Source organism: Tubulanus polymorphus, chromosome 5 (genome assembly GCF_964204645.1).
Source record: "Tubulanus polymorphus chromosome 5, tnTubPoly1.2, whole genome shotgun sequence".
NCBI classification, from domain to species: Eukaryota; Metazoa; Nemertea; class Palaeonemertea; order Tubulaniformes; family Tubulanidae; genus Tubulanus; species Tubulanus polymorphus.
In genome coordinates this window covers 6,255,425-6,273,069 of record NC_134029.1, presented here as the reverse complement: position 1 = coordinate 6,273,069, position 17,645 = coordinate 6,255,425, and the positions used below count along the sequence as shown (strand labels likewise).

At 39.1% G+C, this 17,645-nt stretch overlaps 1 protein-coding gene and 2 non-coding genes across 3 annotated transcripts; all 3 read right to left on the bottom strand.

The window, feature by feature from the left end:
* Positions 1 to 360: 360 nt before the first annotated feature.
* Positions 361 to 16,126, bottom strand: LOC141904899 (zinc finger RNA-binding protein-like). Its single transcript, XM_074793509.1, has 20 exons — positions 16,067 to 16,126; positions 12,927 to 13,116; positions 11,093 to 11,249; positions 10,031 to 10,225; positions 9,412 to 9,617; positions 9,134 to 9,298; positions 8,717 to 8,951; positions 8,508 to 8,621; positions 8,051 to 8,256; positions 7,616 to 7,761; positions 7,377 to 7,536; positions 7,122 to 7,279; positions 6,453 to 6,636; positions 5,729 to 5,870; positions 3,872 to 3,963; positions 2,998 to 3,093; positions 2,357 to 2,468; positions 1,886 to 1,983; positions 1,566 to 1,704; positions 361 to 1,221 (listed from the first exon to the last, which is right to left on the bottom strand). The coding sequence occupies exons 1-20, from the start codon at positions 16,114 to 16,116 to the stop codon at positions 1,166 to 1,168; spliced, it is 2,901 nt and encodes a 966-aa protein (XP_074649610.1). The 5' UTR covers positions 16,117 to 16,126; the 3' UTR covers positions 361 to 1,165.
* LOC141906576 (small nucleolar RNA SNORA79) lies at positions 2,554 to 2,705 on the bottom strand. The gene has a single exon (XR_012619374.1). It is a non-coding gene; the product is annotated as a small nucleolar RNA SNORA79 (small nucleolar RNA).
* On the bottom strand, positions 6,126 to 6,276 carry LOC141906575 (small nucleolar RNA SNORA79). Its single transcript, XR_012619373.1, has one exon. It is a non-coding gene; the product is annotated as a small nucleolar RNA SNORA79 (small nucleolar RNA).
* Positions 16,127 to 17,645: the final 1,519 nt, after the last annotated feature.

The following is a 17,645-nucleotide window of genomic DNA, read 5'->3' as shown; positions in this document are numbered from 1 at the left end:
ATTTTAAATCACTTTTTAAGACTAAGTTATGACTGCAACTGGGCATTTTTATCTTAATTCTCTTTGAGTAGATTCTAGCAGCAGTTGTCAGGATCGGCAAATTTTTTTGGATTTTTTACACATTCAGGACCCAGTTCCACAGTTGTGAGTTAGAGTTAACTCTGAGTTTAAGTTAGTTCATTTTCAGTGATTTAACTCAGAGTTAAATCTTAACTCGGAACTGTGGAACTGGACCCAGTACAGTAAGAATAGATGATTTGAATGGATTACTGAATAGACCTGTCCCGCACATGATATCCTGAATCCATTTAAGACATGAGAGATTATTCGTCAGAAAGAAAAATATACTGTCAAAATGAATTAAGATAAGCACAAAGCACTTTGTTTATTTGACTTGATTTTGAACAACACACACTGAACTAATTACTGATAAACGTCATGCATACGCGCCTTATGCATTCAAATTCATTCTCATTCCCGTTAGATTTTACACGATATTCCTATTCCTATACCTATACTTTCTTCTTATTGAACTACATTCAAAATTTCACACATGTCTAGCATTTCAGTTTTAGTATCCATATACATTTCCTTCGAGAGATGGGTTTTCTATAATATACATTTCGTCGGAACTGAATCCAAGAAATGTTTCCAGACTAACCGATAACACATCGCAAATACACTGAACTGAACAATGAAAATGAAGAGATCCGACCGGACAGAGTTGAGAGTTTTTCTTCCAAACGATAATCAATTAAAATAATATAAAGAATTTGACTGGTCTCAAACACTACCCAACATCACACTACCCAACATCAAGCGAGTGTGTACATAAAAAAATATAAACACCAAAATACTATTCGGAATGACAAATTAAAACGAAAAATCGATTAAAATAACCATATTTTTTGTTTGTTTGTTCATGATTAAATGTCTATGTACATGATTTATATGAGCTATCTCGACTTTTGGAGATATTGGAATAATAATATTTACAATTGAAGAAATGACGTCACCACTGTGGGACTTGCACGACTACAAATATACAACTTCTACTATGATACACAAACACTGGGATCGATTTCGCCAATATTCAATTGCAGATATCATCTACGAATATATACTCGATATAATATTTTACCAGCAATCGACACCAAAAATATTTCTATTCAGTCGTTTCCATTCCTTCCTCTTCTTTCTTGTCTTTCTTTCCATCAGCGACTAGAAAATGACGAAGAATTTTTCGTAAAATATTTGCAAAATAAATCGAATTGTATGAAAATTGTTTGGATGTAGGCGAGTGGTTTGAGTATTCAACTCGAAGAGATGCCAGCTCGTGCGATCAACTCAAGAGGTGCCAAGTTGTGGGTTCAAACCATGTACCCTTATCCAAATTGCTTCTATCAACTTCTGAGCATTAGAATTACCAGTAGTTAAGATGTTAGAGCGGCTACAGAAATGTTCAGAAAATCACGGTAATTGACCCCCTGAGATATTTTACAAGAAACCGTAGAGTGAGAATACCCGAGAATTACGCAAAGATTTTTTTGTTGAAAACTACTTACCATCGCTTCCATCACCGGTGCTGTTCGTTCGACGTCGCTTTCTCGAGTTGAAACGATTTCGCGAGAACCGCGGAGCCGGCAACGCATCCATACCCAATACTTTATGAATCTGTCTGAAGGCTATCAGGCGTAGAGCGTGCTACAAAAGAAGACATTCATACACTCAATTGCAGAATATCACGTATCATTTCTTATTCTTTAAGTTTTTGGATCCCAAGCTTCGTCTGATTTGGTTTATCTAAACCACAATGCAGGGAGGTCCGAGTCTGCAAATTATTCCTAAAAAGTTATGTTTGGTCAAAATATATCTCATTTAATACCTGTGCACTGGCAGTTATGTCTTCTCTCTCCTGGTTGGTCAACGAAGCTGCAGCATCCGTAGCGTCCTTCTCGCACGGGTCGTATAAACCAGGTCCACCTATGAAAATAAACATTGAGTTGAAACTAATGACTAAACCGAACAGGGTGGCCACTTTCTGCCCATTTACAAATTCCCTCCATGTGATGACACAAAATTCTGAGTGAATCAGAGAAATTTCTAGGTTTAAAATGTTTGTGACAATTCATTCTTCATTGAATCACGTATTGTTGTACCCATGGTCAATAGCATTATCTGAATTCCCCGAGTTTTCCAGTTTGTTCGTTTTGTAAAATTTGTCAAATTCTCTAATTTTCCTGAATTTTTTAGATCTACCTGATTTCCAGGTTTTTCAGGTCAGTGGCCACCCTCGTTAAGTGTTAATAAATTAGTGAAGTGAAATTGATGTTTCGATGAGAAGTGATTGTCTTACCGGGTAATAGAATACCAGATGCTATACATTCAAAAACGCGTCTAAGAGCATCACCGGGACTCATACTCGGACCTCCGCTGCCAACACACTTCTCGACCAATAATTCCATCGCCTGTCGAAAAAGTAAAGCATTGACAAATATCAACACCAAACACACACAGAGAATAATACTCGAGTCATCGAAGTGACCGACATAGGAATGTGCGAACCCGCAAAAAACCTACTAACAACGACCGTCAACCCTGTGACGGCATGAAAGTACGTGTGAAGTAGTTCGAAACTGATTTAATCTATGATGAACTAAAACCGCAAGAGTTTGTGTCTTAACACCCTGCAGGGAACGTCATCAATATTCATGAATATCATTCAAGACTTGTACAAATTTTAGCATCGAATTTATATTCCTTATAACTCAAAACCTGTCCTAATAATTTGATTAGAGCATGCCTTATCTGTATAGGACAGGGAGTTTACATAGAATACTTTATTAACTAATTTACAGAGGCATATTTCAGAATTTAAGGGGAATTATGGGGATTTAAGGGGAAAGCTCAGGAATTAAGGATACTTAACCCCTTAAATTTCTATTTCCTGAATTTAAGGGTATTCAAGGAATTTAAGGAACCCTGTAGAATACGTACCCATTCGTTGAGCGGGGCCCAGGTCGGCACTCGTTGACACAAATCCCGCAGTATTCGAATAACGACGACGCACGACTGTAAACCGTTAGCTCTAGCCTAGATATAAACGAAACAACGCGATCAATTAGTTAAAATACGTTCTCGCACGCGGTAACCTACAAGATAAATACGTCTGCATTAATCGTGACGAGCAGAAAATCGTGAAATCTGGACAACAGAAATTGTCGAGTTTTCAGGATTCCGACATCGATATACATTGATTGAAATGTGTGCTTCATTAATTGTGTTTAAGTCATCAACATCTATGGGTAGCGATGCACTTTCTTCACGCTATCTTATTCGTTGAAGTAAGTGTAACCTATTTTTCTATACTGCGATCACTGACTGAGCCTAAGTTAGCAACGATGGCTTTCAGGGTTTTCTCGTCTCCAATTCGTTAAGGTTTATTATATCTGTACCTACCTTAGCAGGGGGTAACATTCATCAATACAGATAAATTTATTTGCGGGATGGTTAATCGATATAGAAATTGCCATGCTATCGGAGACCAAATCAGTAAAATTGCAGCTTAAAATTTAGTTATCATTAAATATTATTCTATACCAGATATACCGAAATACCAGCCGAATTCAGTATTAACAACTGATTTTGCAGCATTTTTGTAATCTATTGAAAGGATGAAGACAACTAGCTAAGGATAAGTAAATTTCTTCAAACGAAAAGCTTGTACGTGTTATTTCAAAACTGACGAAGATTATCTTCGAGTCTAGTTGTCTTCATGATATAAGACAAACACCACACACATATGAATTGAACATACAATAATGTACACAAATTCTGAAATAGATACAATTAAAGTTAATAAGTATCGAACCTGGAACCATTTTGCATGTCGCAGAGCTGCTAGAGCGTTCAGACATTTCTGTCTATCCAATACATCTGGTGGGTCTTTCAATTTGTCACTCTCTAGAACACACAATTCGCCAGTGTCAGGAACGGGTGTTTGACCATAGTTAAGATCCCGACAATCAACAGGCTTATCATTGAAAAACTCAAAATCATCTATTCATGACATCATTTCGGCCGACGCATTTTCGTTACATATTTCGGAATGAGGGGTTTTAATAAATCATATGTTTAGTTAACGCATTACCAATCCCCAGACCATAAGAAATCATTAGAATTTTTCAAATAGATATTACATCATCTCCCCCATAGAAACTAGCCGAAAACAATCTTTTTTAGTTAAACCCTTCCAGTGAGTTGATAAATTTGTATTTTTCTTTTTGTAATATTTATCATATACTCAATTTTTGAATACTTAATCTTTTTTGTATAGGATAAGCATAAATTTATTGAATGAAATAACCTCTGCGGATGAATGATTAAACCGCACCAACAGTTATCAGTATCTATTATCAAAAGCATATGATAATAACATCCGGCATTTTTAGTTCAATCTCTTGTCCTGAAATCAATCTCAACAAATTCAAAATGAACGTTTCTCAAAAATACAAATTTTGGCACATTGACGAAAGACGAGGGAGCCGAGTGAAACGATGTCGCGAAATCGGTGAAAATAGTTCGCCGCCGACAAGCCAGTCGTCGACAGGGATGGTCAAAAATCCTTCCGTGTTGTACTCGGGTTAAGCTACCTGCAGATTATAACTAGAAGGCTTTCGACAGAAAAACAGCAGTCAACAGTAACACAAAGTTAAGAAGAACATTTTAATTCATTCATCATCGGTTTACTGTGTACGCGTGTCGCAATAATAGTAGTATGAACGTAATCTATCAAGTTAAACATGCTAAAAGCCTTCTTTGTTGTTTGTTTTGTTCGTTATTCATAAACCTCAATTAAAAGGCTGCATTGTTAACGCCCAAGACATGATGATACATATACTTAATCTCTCGAGAGAGCAAATTCCATTCTTGAATCTTAATAATCAATCAATTTCATATCATCGCACAGAGAGCTTACATGTCCTCTTCCACGCCAGGTTCAATGCATTAAGGCTTATTTTCGGACTAGACACTTTAATTCTTCTGAGCAATTTAAAACTGGAGAACTATTCACAGTTAAAGACGTGTGAAAGGTTGATGGGACAGGTGGAGGCCGGCGTGGTAGGGAGGGATCTCCACTCAGACTGCATTTTATTTCTATATCAATTTGAACCACCGGGGCCGAAGCCGACGGGTGTTAACAATGACAAACAATCATTGAGATGAAAAACGGTACGAGTTCGTAGCTGCAGCAGCAGCCCGCCCGGCCCTTCCCGGATCTGCAGGTTAGCGAGGCAGTTACCGCAAAAATGATAGACATCACAGCTACGTAACAGATCGAAAGACTTCTCTCAAAAAACGAACAAGAATTTAAATAAAACATATCTCAAGTTGTAGATGGATTGAATATACTAATCAGTTCGGCATTTATAGATTAGACGCGTAGGACTAGTAGGGAATCCGAGGACGTATTTAACTATAGAGGACTGAGGACTGCTCAACAGGTTCTCCCTCTCTCCTTAATCTACACATTTCCCGTTTGAAATATATTTTAAACATTGTCATTTATTTCTCTCTTTACGAACAAGAAGTATCGACGATGCGTAAGACAAGCGTCGAATTGTGATATCTATCTTTCTGCGCGGTACTTTCGATCAATTGTTGTTTTTTTTTTTTTACCTGATACCGAGGGGGTCATGTTATTTACGCAATATATTTCAATTGTTACCTCCTGGTACGATGTTCTCCTCCCTCATTATCGGCGACGTCAGCGTGATCGTGCACGACGTGCGCGGGTCGATTTCGTTGCAGACGACGATGGCCGCCTCCTCGACGCTCAAACGCACCGAATACTTCTCTTCCGTGGCAGCCTAGAAAACATTCGCACCAAAATAGCTCAGAGTCGATTCACGAATCTGCTCGATCTTTACACACCAGGGCCCGGTTTTATAGACTGGTATTATCTTTTAACGGAATCGAGTTAGCCCCGGGGTTAAAGTAAATACCAGTCTATAAATCCGGCCCCAGGTATATCATCATCAGTATATGACCGGTATTGGTCTTGTTAAGTCGATGAAGTTTTTGTTAGCCTAATGGCTTTCAAATCAGAAAGAATTGATGAGAAGAGATGTGCGAACCCGCAAAAAACCTACTAACAACAACCGTCAACCCCGTGACGGCGTGAAAGTACGTGTGAAGTAGTTCAAATCGATTTAATCTATGATGAACTAAAACCGCAAGAGTTTGTGTCTTAACACCCTGCAGGGAACGTCATCAAGTAAAACAATGCTTATGCATCGTCATTTTAGTTAAATACAGTTGTGATCCATTTGGGATATAATCTAGTCCTAGCGAATATCATCGGCCGGACCACAGAGATACAACAATGGTCAAATGTTTGCATTACTTAGGACTAAGCAGAAGGCCTACTGAGAAACTGGAGTATAACTTACAGTCAGTTGTTTTGGAAGGTTGTCATACACTCGTTCAAGTAAGGTCCTCGTCGGTTTCTCCGAACACAACACGACCAGATGTACGTGTAAATCTCCGTGAAGCAATAAACCTTTCGCCAGCACACCGACCCTCATTACTCCCTTCAACGCACGCGGCGGCGCCGACGCGCTATCCTCGGTCTCTCTATAACAACAAATACAACATCATCAACACGATGACCACTTTTATTTGACTCGCTTTTCCCCTGACTATTCCCCGACATGCATGTTGTTTTCCCTGACTCGATCTGCTAACAATCCTAAGGATTAACAGTCAATTACGTACAACATAGATGGAAACTGTTTGATTTTACACGCATTATTCTTTCTTTTTTTTTCATACAAAATTCACCAACTATTCCCACACTTTTATCTAAGGGCCAAGTATCATGGTTGAAACCCTAAATATTGAGACAAAAGGCTTTTAACCACTTCTTTCTCAAGGCTCTACTTGGCAGAAAACCATTTCTATACGAAATAGGCACCCCCCACCCCAGGTGAAAATCGTCGCTCAAGTGGAAAGTTGACAGTAGCCTAACAGCGTTAAACACAGTAGGTAGATTGACGCAAGATTATCAGCTCATTGTCAATGAAGGCAAAGGGGGCTAATCCAGGAATTCAACAACTCACCCTTCTTTGCTTTCTTCTTCTTTTTTCACCTTTTTCGCAGCGGGTTTAGCTTCAGCTTCCGTTGTCTTAACGGTCGGGCAGTCTTCTTCAGCGATAAAATCAGACACTTGTTTCAACGCCTTCTCGCAGGCAGACACAATACTTTGAACCGCTTGAAGCTACGAAAAATAATCACAAATTCCCGTATCAAAATATGAAATTATTTGCTTTCTTAACTTTCTTAATTCGGTAGTTCACAATAATTTCGTCTTGTACCTCGGCCTCATTTGGATAAATGCTAGCGTGTTTAGCCATAACGTGTCTGTCATCTGAAGTATCCGGCCGTCTCATCGGGCCCATTGGCAGACGCCCAAATCCGGGCCCTGACATCGGTCCACGTCCACCACCCTGCCATTGCATCGCTGCTTCCATTTCTCTGCGAAATATCATAACATAAACATTACTAAAATTGTTCTTACTTAAAATATTCTGACATATTGATTTAGTGACATTACCTCATCTCTTCTCTCCATCGTTCCTCTTGGTCTCGTCGTTTCCAGAATTCTTCTTTCTGCATTTGCCGACGGTGTTTGTCCTCTTGTTGTTTTCGAGCGCGCAGACTCGGCTTCACCTCCACTTGTAAATACGGATCAACTTTTTTCTGAAATTATGAAATCGACAAAACTCTCAAATCAAACCAGTACTTTCTGTATACCGAATACTTTCTAACAGAAACTATTGCTTAATTGTAATTCACTCATTATATATGAACTCCAATTGACTAGCCCTCGTAGGAATTCTTACATAGTACTTCACAAATTTCATCATTTTCAATCAACTATGAACTGGGATTATAGTCCTTCGAAAGCAAATACATGTATGTACCAAGATGCATTATTGTTAGGCGAAAGGCTACGTGACCAAACTGTTTGTTCGCTATAATATCGTACCTTATACTGTAATCGATGTCGACGTCCTTTCAGATGCATTTCCTTCGCGTTCGGATCGTTGAATTTACACTCGCACAGCTTGCACTGAAAGCTAACGACTTTACCGGCCTCATTCTTCACTTCTTCGATGTACTCGTGTCCGACTGGTTGCGTTTCGTTCTCCTGTAGAGCAGCCAAACTCACCTTCTTTTGTTCTATAGTCTTATCTGAAATCACATAGCACACAATCATTGAATTTTCATAAAATTTATTTGAATCCACTATCTAGTGACAAAGAAAATACTTGTTGATAACGTTGAGTCAAAAAGCGGCATAAATATTTCAAAGTCTTAAAATTCAATTGACGAGATTTCTTTATTTAGACCACTGCATCTGGATTTAAGAAAATCCGTTATGACCTTTCAATAATTCAGCCAGTAGTATGTTAAACATGAATTGATGAATATACAGAACATACCAGTAGCCATCGGCTCGGCATCGACTTTTGCTTCAACCTTTACTTCTTGAGGTTTAGCAGCAGCGGTAGTATTAGCAGTGACCGCTGGTGTTGTTGATTTCAATGTATTACCTCCTGAATTATAAGGCATAATTGTCATATTGCAATGAAACGTACACGCTTAGAGTCCATAAAAGTACAGGAAGAATGAAGCTAGACACTTGACTCACCGACAAATGTGATTTTCGGTTGGCTGACAACTTTCTTCGCGGCGAGAGCCGATTGGGCAGTCGACTGGGAAGTGGCGGCTGGAGTTTTCGCCGGAGCCGGTTTAGGGGTCGATTTCTGTTCGGTAGACGCCGGACTAGAATTACTCGTCGATGTTTTCGAGTTTGAAGACGTCGTGATCAACACCGGTTCCGTCGAAGGAATGGGTTTGCCGAGAATAGTGTGCAACTTCATCACCTAAAACAATCCGAACAATTTTCACCGTAAGCAGTCCAGTTATGATAACTAGTCGACCGATTTGAAAAGAGTAACTGCATTTTGCAAAATCTCAAGACATTCTTAATGGCAAGAACAAATTTCCTGATTTTCCGTGCTGGAAAAATAAATCTGAAATTACTTGATATGACTGGTGAACATACCTTGCAATGTTTAGCGCCTCGAATATGAGCTGCATACGCGTCGGTTCCCGTACAGGTCACGTCGCACAGTTCACAACACAACTGATTCTGTCCACCGCGTGGAACCACTGCGGCTACTTTCTCCTTCTTTTTGTGCTTCTGCCCTTCTAAATGCTCACGATATGTCTATAATAGAAATAAAAAGTTCATCCCAGCATTTTCAACCGATTGTGCCAGCGTTGTAGAACCAGTTTCAACTAATTCAGCTAGATACATGTAGATTCTACAGTATTACGTACCTGTGGTCCAGCGCAGCTGATTTTACAAACGTCGCAATAGTGAAGCTGCATCTGTTTCGGTTGCGGTTTCGGTTTTTGCGCCGCTTTATTGAACGGCTGTCTAGTCTTCCACGCGGCGCTGGCAGGTTTTGCCACAGGGGAGGCAGCGTGCTGCTGAGTTTGCTGGTAATAGTTCGTTGCGGCGGAATAGACGGCATTGGCAACTCCTGATAAATAAAGAGATAAGATACATTTCCCTACATACTCTTTAATGACATGAGTCAAAATAAGACCTGACAAAGGTATAAAGCGAAGGAATTTTTCGATAATGAATTACATTTCTAAATCTTAAATTTGTGTAAAGCGCCCTTTTCACAGGGTCCCCACAGATCTTGGTCTTTCCAGAATTCAAGGAGCGTTCAAGGAGAAAATTTCAAATTTCGAGGAGTGTATGCATCACTTTCATATCCCAAACTAAAAACCTTAAACTTCTCTAATTGCCAATTTCTAAAAATTCAAAGAATTTTCAAGGACTATTTTCCCTCAAATTCAACGATATTCAAGGAATCAAGTCGTAGGGACCCTGCTACAGGTCGTCCCTGGATATAATGATTTTCAGGAGAGAAAATGTCAAACTCACCGGTATACCCGGTACCAGCGCTAGTTGTATTCGAGTAGCTCGGCGTCGAGGTGTAAGACGTCGGTTGAGTCGTCGCGGCCGCGCTCTGGTACACATAGTTCGCCTTCGGCGCTGCCCTTTGCGCGTTCGTCTGGTAACTAGTGGCCGTCGTCGAGTAGGCTGGCTTCGCTACAACAGATATTTTCCTCGTATTTACTACAGATGACCACCTGCGTGAGCCATCTGCCCTGGTATACAATGAAGTAGTGCATATAATATGAAAATTGTAAACTACGGATAAACGTATCATAGTTGTCATTGTTTTTTAACCAACAATTCTATCTATCTCAAAAAGTTTTTTCCAATTCGCGCGGAAAAATCAAGAACACGACAAGTAAATATCCATCGAAACGTTACATCCGTAGTTCACTTGTGCTTTGCATTCGAACCCACATTCCGCTAATGGATAATAAATTGCAGACCTAGATAGACAAAGTTTAATGAGGAAAGTTTAGCGTCGGTTGGAAAGCTCGTAAATAATTCGATCAAAAACAAAATGAAGTGGGTACGAATGATACACTCAGCAGCTATCATACATGATTATGAAATACGTGTACAGCAGGACGTGCTTTAAATGCAGATCGATGTGGGGCATGCTATTTTCTTCATTTCACTGAATTGATTGATTGCTCCGAGGGTCTCCATACAGATTGGTCATTGCTGGATAAAGGAGTTTTAGAAGGGAAAGTTTTGAAGAAGCGTAGCTGCATAAATTTCATTTCCCAACTTAATGCGTCTCCTAAATCGGTACTACTGTTTATCTTAATAAACCGGTGGTGGTTTTGTAATCAAAGTTTCTAATTCGGTAACCGCATTGTACCGATTTAGGTGAACCGGTAGTTTTATGTAGAACTACATTAATTTTTAATTGCCCATTTCCCAAAATTGAAGTGGGTTTTTTTCAAATCAAAGGAGTTACAAGCATTTTCTGTTGAGAAAAGGAATCGAAGGGACCGTGCTCTATTAAGCGATCTGATCTAAGCGGGTCGTACTCCACAATGTACAGCATTTGCGAATACTTACATGTTTGATATTGTGTATTGGAGGCAGCAAACGACGTCTGTGCGGTCGGCTGATAGTACGCTTTCGGCGCTTCGTACGGCGTCGTTGCCCGCGCATAATAATTGTCCGGGTACGTGGGTGTTGTAACCGGAGCTATGGCGGTCTGCAACGCAGAGACCTACAGTCAATTTCAACAAAATGTTTAACATTGATCAACAACGAGAAGCATGAAAAAGGCATATATTATATATACGTGTCACAACAAGCATTGTATTGCCGTAAGGATATCGCGAAGAAGAAAATAGGCGAGTTGTAGCAAGGACATGAAACAGGGCGCGGTTTCCCAGAAAAAGTTCATCTGCATTATACGAAAAAATCGACCCAATTGGTGGTCAAATAAAATTAACTACATGTTTTCATTTTTAGGCTGTTAGGCAAGTTCAAATTCAATGGCTTTCATTCTTGAATACTCAGTTGAAAACTGGGTCATGTTTTTCATTTGCACCTCTTTTCCGTGATGAAACCATTCCCTAATATTTTTCTAAGCGTTTTAAAAGCATTGAATATTTTCCCAATTTAAGAATGTATCCGCTTGATTTATCACACCAGTTTCCAGGAAGGCATTAATCGAAGTTAACTGGGTAGTCTTAAAAAATCACCTAGATATTAATTCATCAAGCTCCAAATGATCATGCCTTGGTAGCCCTAAAAACATTTATAAGCGAACAGCAATGAAGACAATTAAAAAAGGTTCAGGATCCTAGGTAGAAACCAACACACCGCAAATTTGATTCCGTTATATTAGGAAAAGATCGTAAAATCCATGTCATATTTTTGTGACAAAAAATATAGTATAGATTTTATCATCTGATCAGAATCCTGATGGTTTATACAAGTATTTTCCTCTTCGTAGCACGATCATGCAGTTATAAACAGCGATCTAATCTTCAGTAAGATTCCTAATCCATTTACAGTTCAGAAATCCTCTACCGGAAACAGGTAAAGCTTCTAATACCTATATCTTTAATTTGTTCATTTCAATTTTTAAACGTGTGCACATTAGACACATGCTGTTCTCACGAGGAACCATGCAATCCCTTCACACCGCAAAGCAATTATTCATATTGAAACAGTGTTCATCTTCTGTAGGCAAAATTCATAAGTTTATCACATGCTACACTCACAAATTTCATCATTTTGAAATTCGGTATTACGGATCTGCATACTGTCGGCAGATTTCATATAAATACACACAATGACCAACTTTATGAGGGCCCATATGATTAGAGGCGCCTTGGAAAGCTCATCAGTTTAATGCGCATCGAGGTTAGGCTAACATTACTGCCGAGATTCAACCTTCTCCAACTAAAATTTCCAGGGACAGCAGTGAGAAAAAATCAATGTTTTGCATGCTGCGAATGGTTCTTTCACCCATCATTGATCTTCAACAGGGTTCTTACCAGTTTCCCAATTTCATTTTCCATAACTTTTTTCCATACCCCTATGGTTTAATTCACCAATCTAGAACGGGCAATCCAATGTAGGCCCATTCAATGTAAATAAGTGCCAACTATCAATACCATCGACACTGTGTTTTCAAAAAGTTTGTTATCAAATAATTAGTAAGAAATTTAGTCCTACAAAAAATGGAAGGAATTTCATTTTTCTGATTTTCCATACCTTTTTCACGAGCTTATTGAAAAAAAAAATCTCATTTTCCGAAACTCGTAAGAACCCTACAGCTATAACAGGTTATCATTAGCCAGTGCAGCTCTAGCTGGTGAGCCCCTTATTTGGAGACCATTCGATGCCGGATAACAAAATATATCAACCACTTGCTTATTGCGAAACATACTTTTACCGTGCTGACCGGTTGCCGAGCGGGATACGCGTATTGTTGACCGGTAGCTGCAGCCGTCGTCGACTGATAACTTTCATACGTCGGAGCAGTCCTTGGTGGCGCCGCTGTAGCGTACGCAGCGGCCGGAGCAGCCGGTTGTACGTAGCCTTGAGCTGCAGCAGCCGGATAAGCAGTAGCCTGGGCACTGAAAAAAAAAAAAAAAACAATACTAACACAAGGTTTTTCTGTGGTATTTTGAATTTATTTGCTGTTTGAATTTAGCGCCATCCTCACATGATGATTATCAACAACCCGGAAGTATCAAAGCCAGTTTACAAGCCCCTTGTGCGACCGTCTGATAATGATCGTTCTTAACGACCAACTATTTATCGGAATTTTATAGCAGATAAATAAGCAATATAAACAAAAGGTATTTCCGTGATATTTCAAATTTATTTGCAGTTCATATTTAGCCCCATTCTCGCGAGATTATCAACAAGCTGGAAATAAATCCAAGCCCATCTCCAAACCCCTGTGGAAAGATCCATATGAGATGAAGTACACTACACATTTCTATAACAAAGTGGCTATTTTTACGTCGCCCGTTAGAATTAACTTCCGGCTATATCTACGTTCGGGAAGGGATAGGGTTAGCGTAAGGTGAGGCTTTTAAAACATTCGGCCGACTGTCAGCGAGCTCGGTGGTCTAGTGGTATGATGCTGCGCTAATAATTTACTAGCCCAGGTTCGAGCCTCGCTCGATCCGCTCTTTTTTTTCTCTAACTCTATTCTCCACACTTTCCTTGAATTTTCTAAGTTGCGCACCTCTGTACGCATGCGCGTCAGTTATTAGCGTACAGATCCTAGTTCCGTAGGAACGGACGTAAATAAAGCCGGAAGTTAATTCTTACGAGCGACGTAAGAATAGCCACTCACTCAGTTTCTATAAGTATAATAGTACTAATGTCTATTTATTAATTGATGAGACCTGTTTTTCTTGGATATTTTGCTTACTTTTTGGGGTACATACCTCATTTATGTCTTAACAGAATGCCAAAAATCGTGGACAACAACTGAATATTCGATGTATTTCCAGTTCTGTACCAATTAGATGGATTGGCAAAAAGACTCCTTAAGTCCAGTTGAATGAGAGAGAAAATCCTCCATTTTGTCAAATTTCTTGGATTTGAACATTGTTACCATGCCTACGCCACCCTGATTTAGTTGTTGAAACCCCACAAGAAAAATAACTTCATTTCGTAGGCATGGTGACAATGTAAAAATTCACGAAATTTCACAAAATGGAGGATTTTCTCTCTCATTCAACTGGACTTAAGCACAGGGACTTGTCACAATTGATAGTGAATGAATAAAACCAATATCAATGACCAGGTCCACTATCCCTGTATAATATAAAAACAAGGGTGGCAACAAATTGTCAATCTGACAATGACTTCTCCACTTCAATCGACTGTAATTCCAAAAATTCTCAACCGATTCACATAAAATAAGCTTTAATACAACCTAGAAGACTTTCTGGTTCGAACGAGCTTTCAACCACCACTCTCCGACAATTATCTCACAACGAAATCACCGTTTTTTGACGAGAGATAGCTCTCATTGGAGGTGTACCGATTCTATGGTGGACAGCAAAATGGTCGTATTTTTCACTTCAAACGATGATTTCTATGTGAAATCTTAGAGATAACCCCAATAAACCATACATTTTTTTAAACTACGCGGTCATACCTAAATGCTAATCTCATTTATTTGTATAATCCACGCGATGGGTGAGGTCACAAGCTCAAAATCGAACAAATATACGAAAAAGTCACCTCGCACTATCACGCTGGCGGCCATTAATCACGTGACGTGCATAGGTTCGGGCTATGTTAATAGATCCGCGACAAGTCTACGTCTGTAGACTTGAAAAAAGGAAATATTTACTAATAATACCACCCCTCAGACGAATGTTGCACTATATTTTCATAATACGGATATTTTATTAATTAACAGAACTTTTAATAAATTTTGTAATGTTTTTCGAAATCTCTAAGCCAATCAGTGCGCGTGAAATATTTAGCCCGTTACTACGATATCACGTGATTAATGGATGCCCAGTTGATGACAAGTTGAACGCCGTGTTCGTCCTCATTTTCGATTTTGAGCTTGTGAGGCCACCCATCGCGTGGATTATACAAATAAATGAGATAAGCGTACAGGTATGACCGCGTAGTTTAAAAAAATGTATGGTTTGTTGGGGTTTTCTCTAAGATCTCACATAGAAATCATCGTTTGAAGTGAAAAATATGACCATTTTGCTGTCCACCATAGAATCGGTAGACCTCCATTTTGAGCTATCTCTCGACAAAAAAGGTGATTTCGTTGTGAGATAATTGTCGGAGAGTGGTGGTTGAAGGCTCGTTCGAAGCAGAAAGTCTTCTAGGTTGTATTAAAGCTTATTTCATGTGAATCGGTTGAGAATTTTTGGAATTACAGTCGATTGAAGTGGAGAAGTCATTGTCAGATTGAAAATTTGTTGCCACCCTTGTTATTTTATTATACAGTTGCAAGGATACTGGTACCCCCATCCATTATCAATCGTGACAAGTCCCTGTGGACTTAAGGAGTCTTTTTGCCAATCCATCTAATTGGTACAGAACTGGAAATATATCGGATATTCAGTTGTTGTCCGCGATTTTTGGCATTCTGTTAAGACATAAATGAGGTATGTACCCCAAAAAGTAAGCAAAATATCCAAGAAAAACAGGTCTCATCAATTAATAAATAGACATTAGTAGTAGTACTAAAAAGGCAAGCACACGGCCCCAAGCACACACCCGAAATGTTACGTAAAATGCAGTCTAAACGGGTCGCTTTTACACTGACATTAGAATAACCGTAATTTGCAGGACTGAGTGAATAAACCACCTATTTGAATAACCGCAAAATGAAATTGTACGGGGACTCAAACTTAAAAGCGGCCGCCATTTTGTTTTAATTTTCTATCATCGTCGCGACGCCGGTATTTTTTTTTCAATTTCAGAGACGAATATTTCAGTAATTACAACAGTTGACGGTTGTAAAACTCGTTACGGAGGTACCTTGAGTTATTTACGAATCGCAGAATAACACCGAAAAGTCGGTCTCATTACCTGTATTGCGTGCCGCCGTGCGTAAATCCGAAATAATTATTCGCAGCCATGTTCTCCAAATCCAGACACAAAGCTAGCAGGTGCGCGTCATAGCTCATTAGCATACGCTGGTTGATACTAGTTCACGTAAGACGCAGATCGATTCGATTCTTACAATTCAAATACGCTATATTGTTTGAGATCTACAGATAGGGATTGACACTTATTTATTTTGATTGGTAGATTTCGTTTGATTCGTCTTGATATGATGTCCCTTACCTGGGGGTTTGATTTGAAATCGGAAATCGAAGTACATTCGTGTCATCGGTGGTCGAAAGAATTTTTTAGAGTTTAAATCGAAAGTACGTAATTGGGAATTCGGTTCCGGTACATTTTAACAGTCATCCAACCAGCTGAAATGGCAAGCAACTGATTGACGGAGCTACAATAAAGCGAAATAGATATGATACGTACGAAGTGTAACACGAAATTAAAAATGGAAGGATAGATAATCGGAGAGCTAAAAAGCATGTGTATTGATACAAGAAATCATCCAAAATCCGAATGGGTACCCGTTTATTTTTTCTTTCGCATTAAAAACTATCGACTATGAAAACACTGTTTTTCGATGATTTGGATTAACATTCATGGGTGACCCTGCCATCGTGTTAACATGTCTGTCACCTATTATCAACCCATTAATTATTCGCTCACTGTTATTCATGTTTTGCTCAAGTCTCGCACACTCCAGCGTCCCGCTGTTTGTAAACCTGTACGTATACACCCTATATTCTGTAAATAAAACTATTCATTCATCCTGCTTCATCCTGAGGTCTAAAGATGTTTGATTTATATTGTACCGATGGTTACTTCTCAATTTTCAAATGCTGAAAAGATTTTCTTTTACTGAACAGAAACTACACGACAAATGTGGAACCTCCAACCATTGCAAGCAAAGATCCACTTGGTTCGCCAAAAGTTACTCGGTCTTCAACGTTCAAAATGTCTTCTACATTTCAAAATCGAATGAACCTTTCTCTTAAACAAATCAATCATCATTCAAAAATATAATCATATACCTCGTAGGAGAATTAAGGTTTGGTGGATCCTGTGATAATGTATGGATTCGGAAGCCTAAAAAATTATGAATCAACGTTCCTTGTCTTGCCGGGTAGATTATGGGAGCAATTATTGAATTTCTATATTTAGGTGCTGGTTCTGGTGTTGTTCTCAGTGCGGATAGAAGGAAAGATCGCTATCAGTCCGCAGCCAGCAAAACCCTCTGTTTTGTACTCGTTGTATACATAGCACTTGTTTTACCGAATTCAATATTCAAATTTTGGAAAACTTTCACGGAGTTCATAGTTCACCAGAGCTGGGTCAATCATGGCATCGACCTTTTACGAATACGAGTTATTCCAAGAGCAAATCGTATTTCCAAGGGTTGGAGAGGATTCTTTATTTTCCTCGACAATTTTATTCCGTGTCAACTTCTTCATATACATGACGACATTGAGGGTTTTTCAGGAGTCAATTAATCGAATTATCCACCGGTTTTCGTCTTAAAATTACACAAACAACAAAGAGAGTGAACAATGTC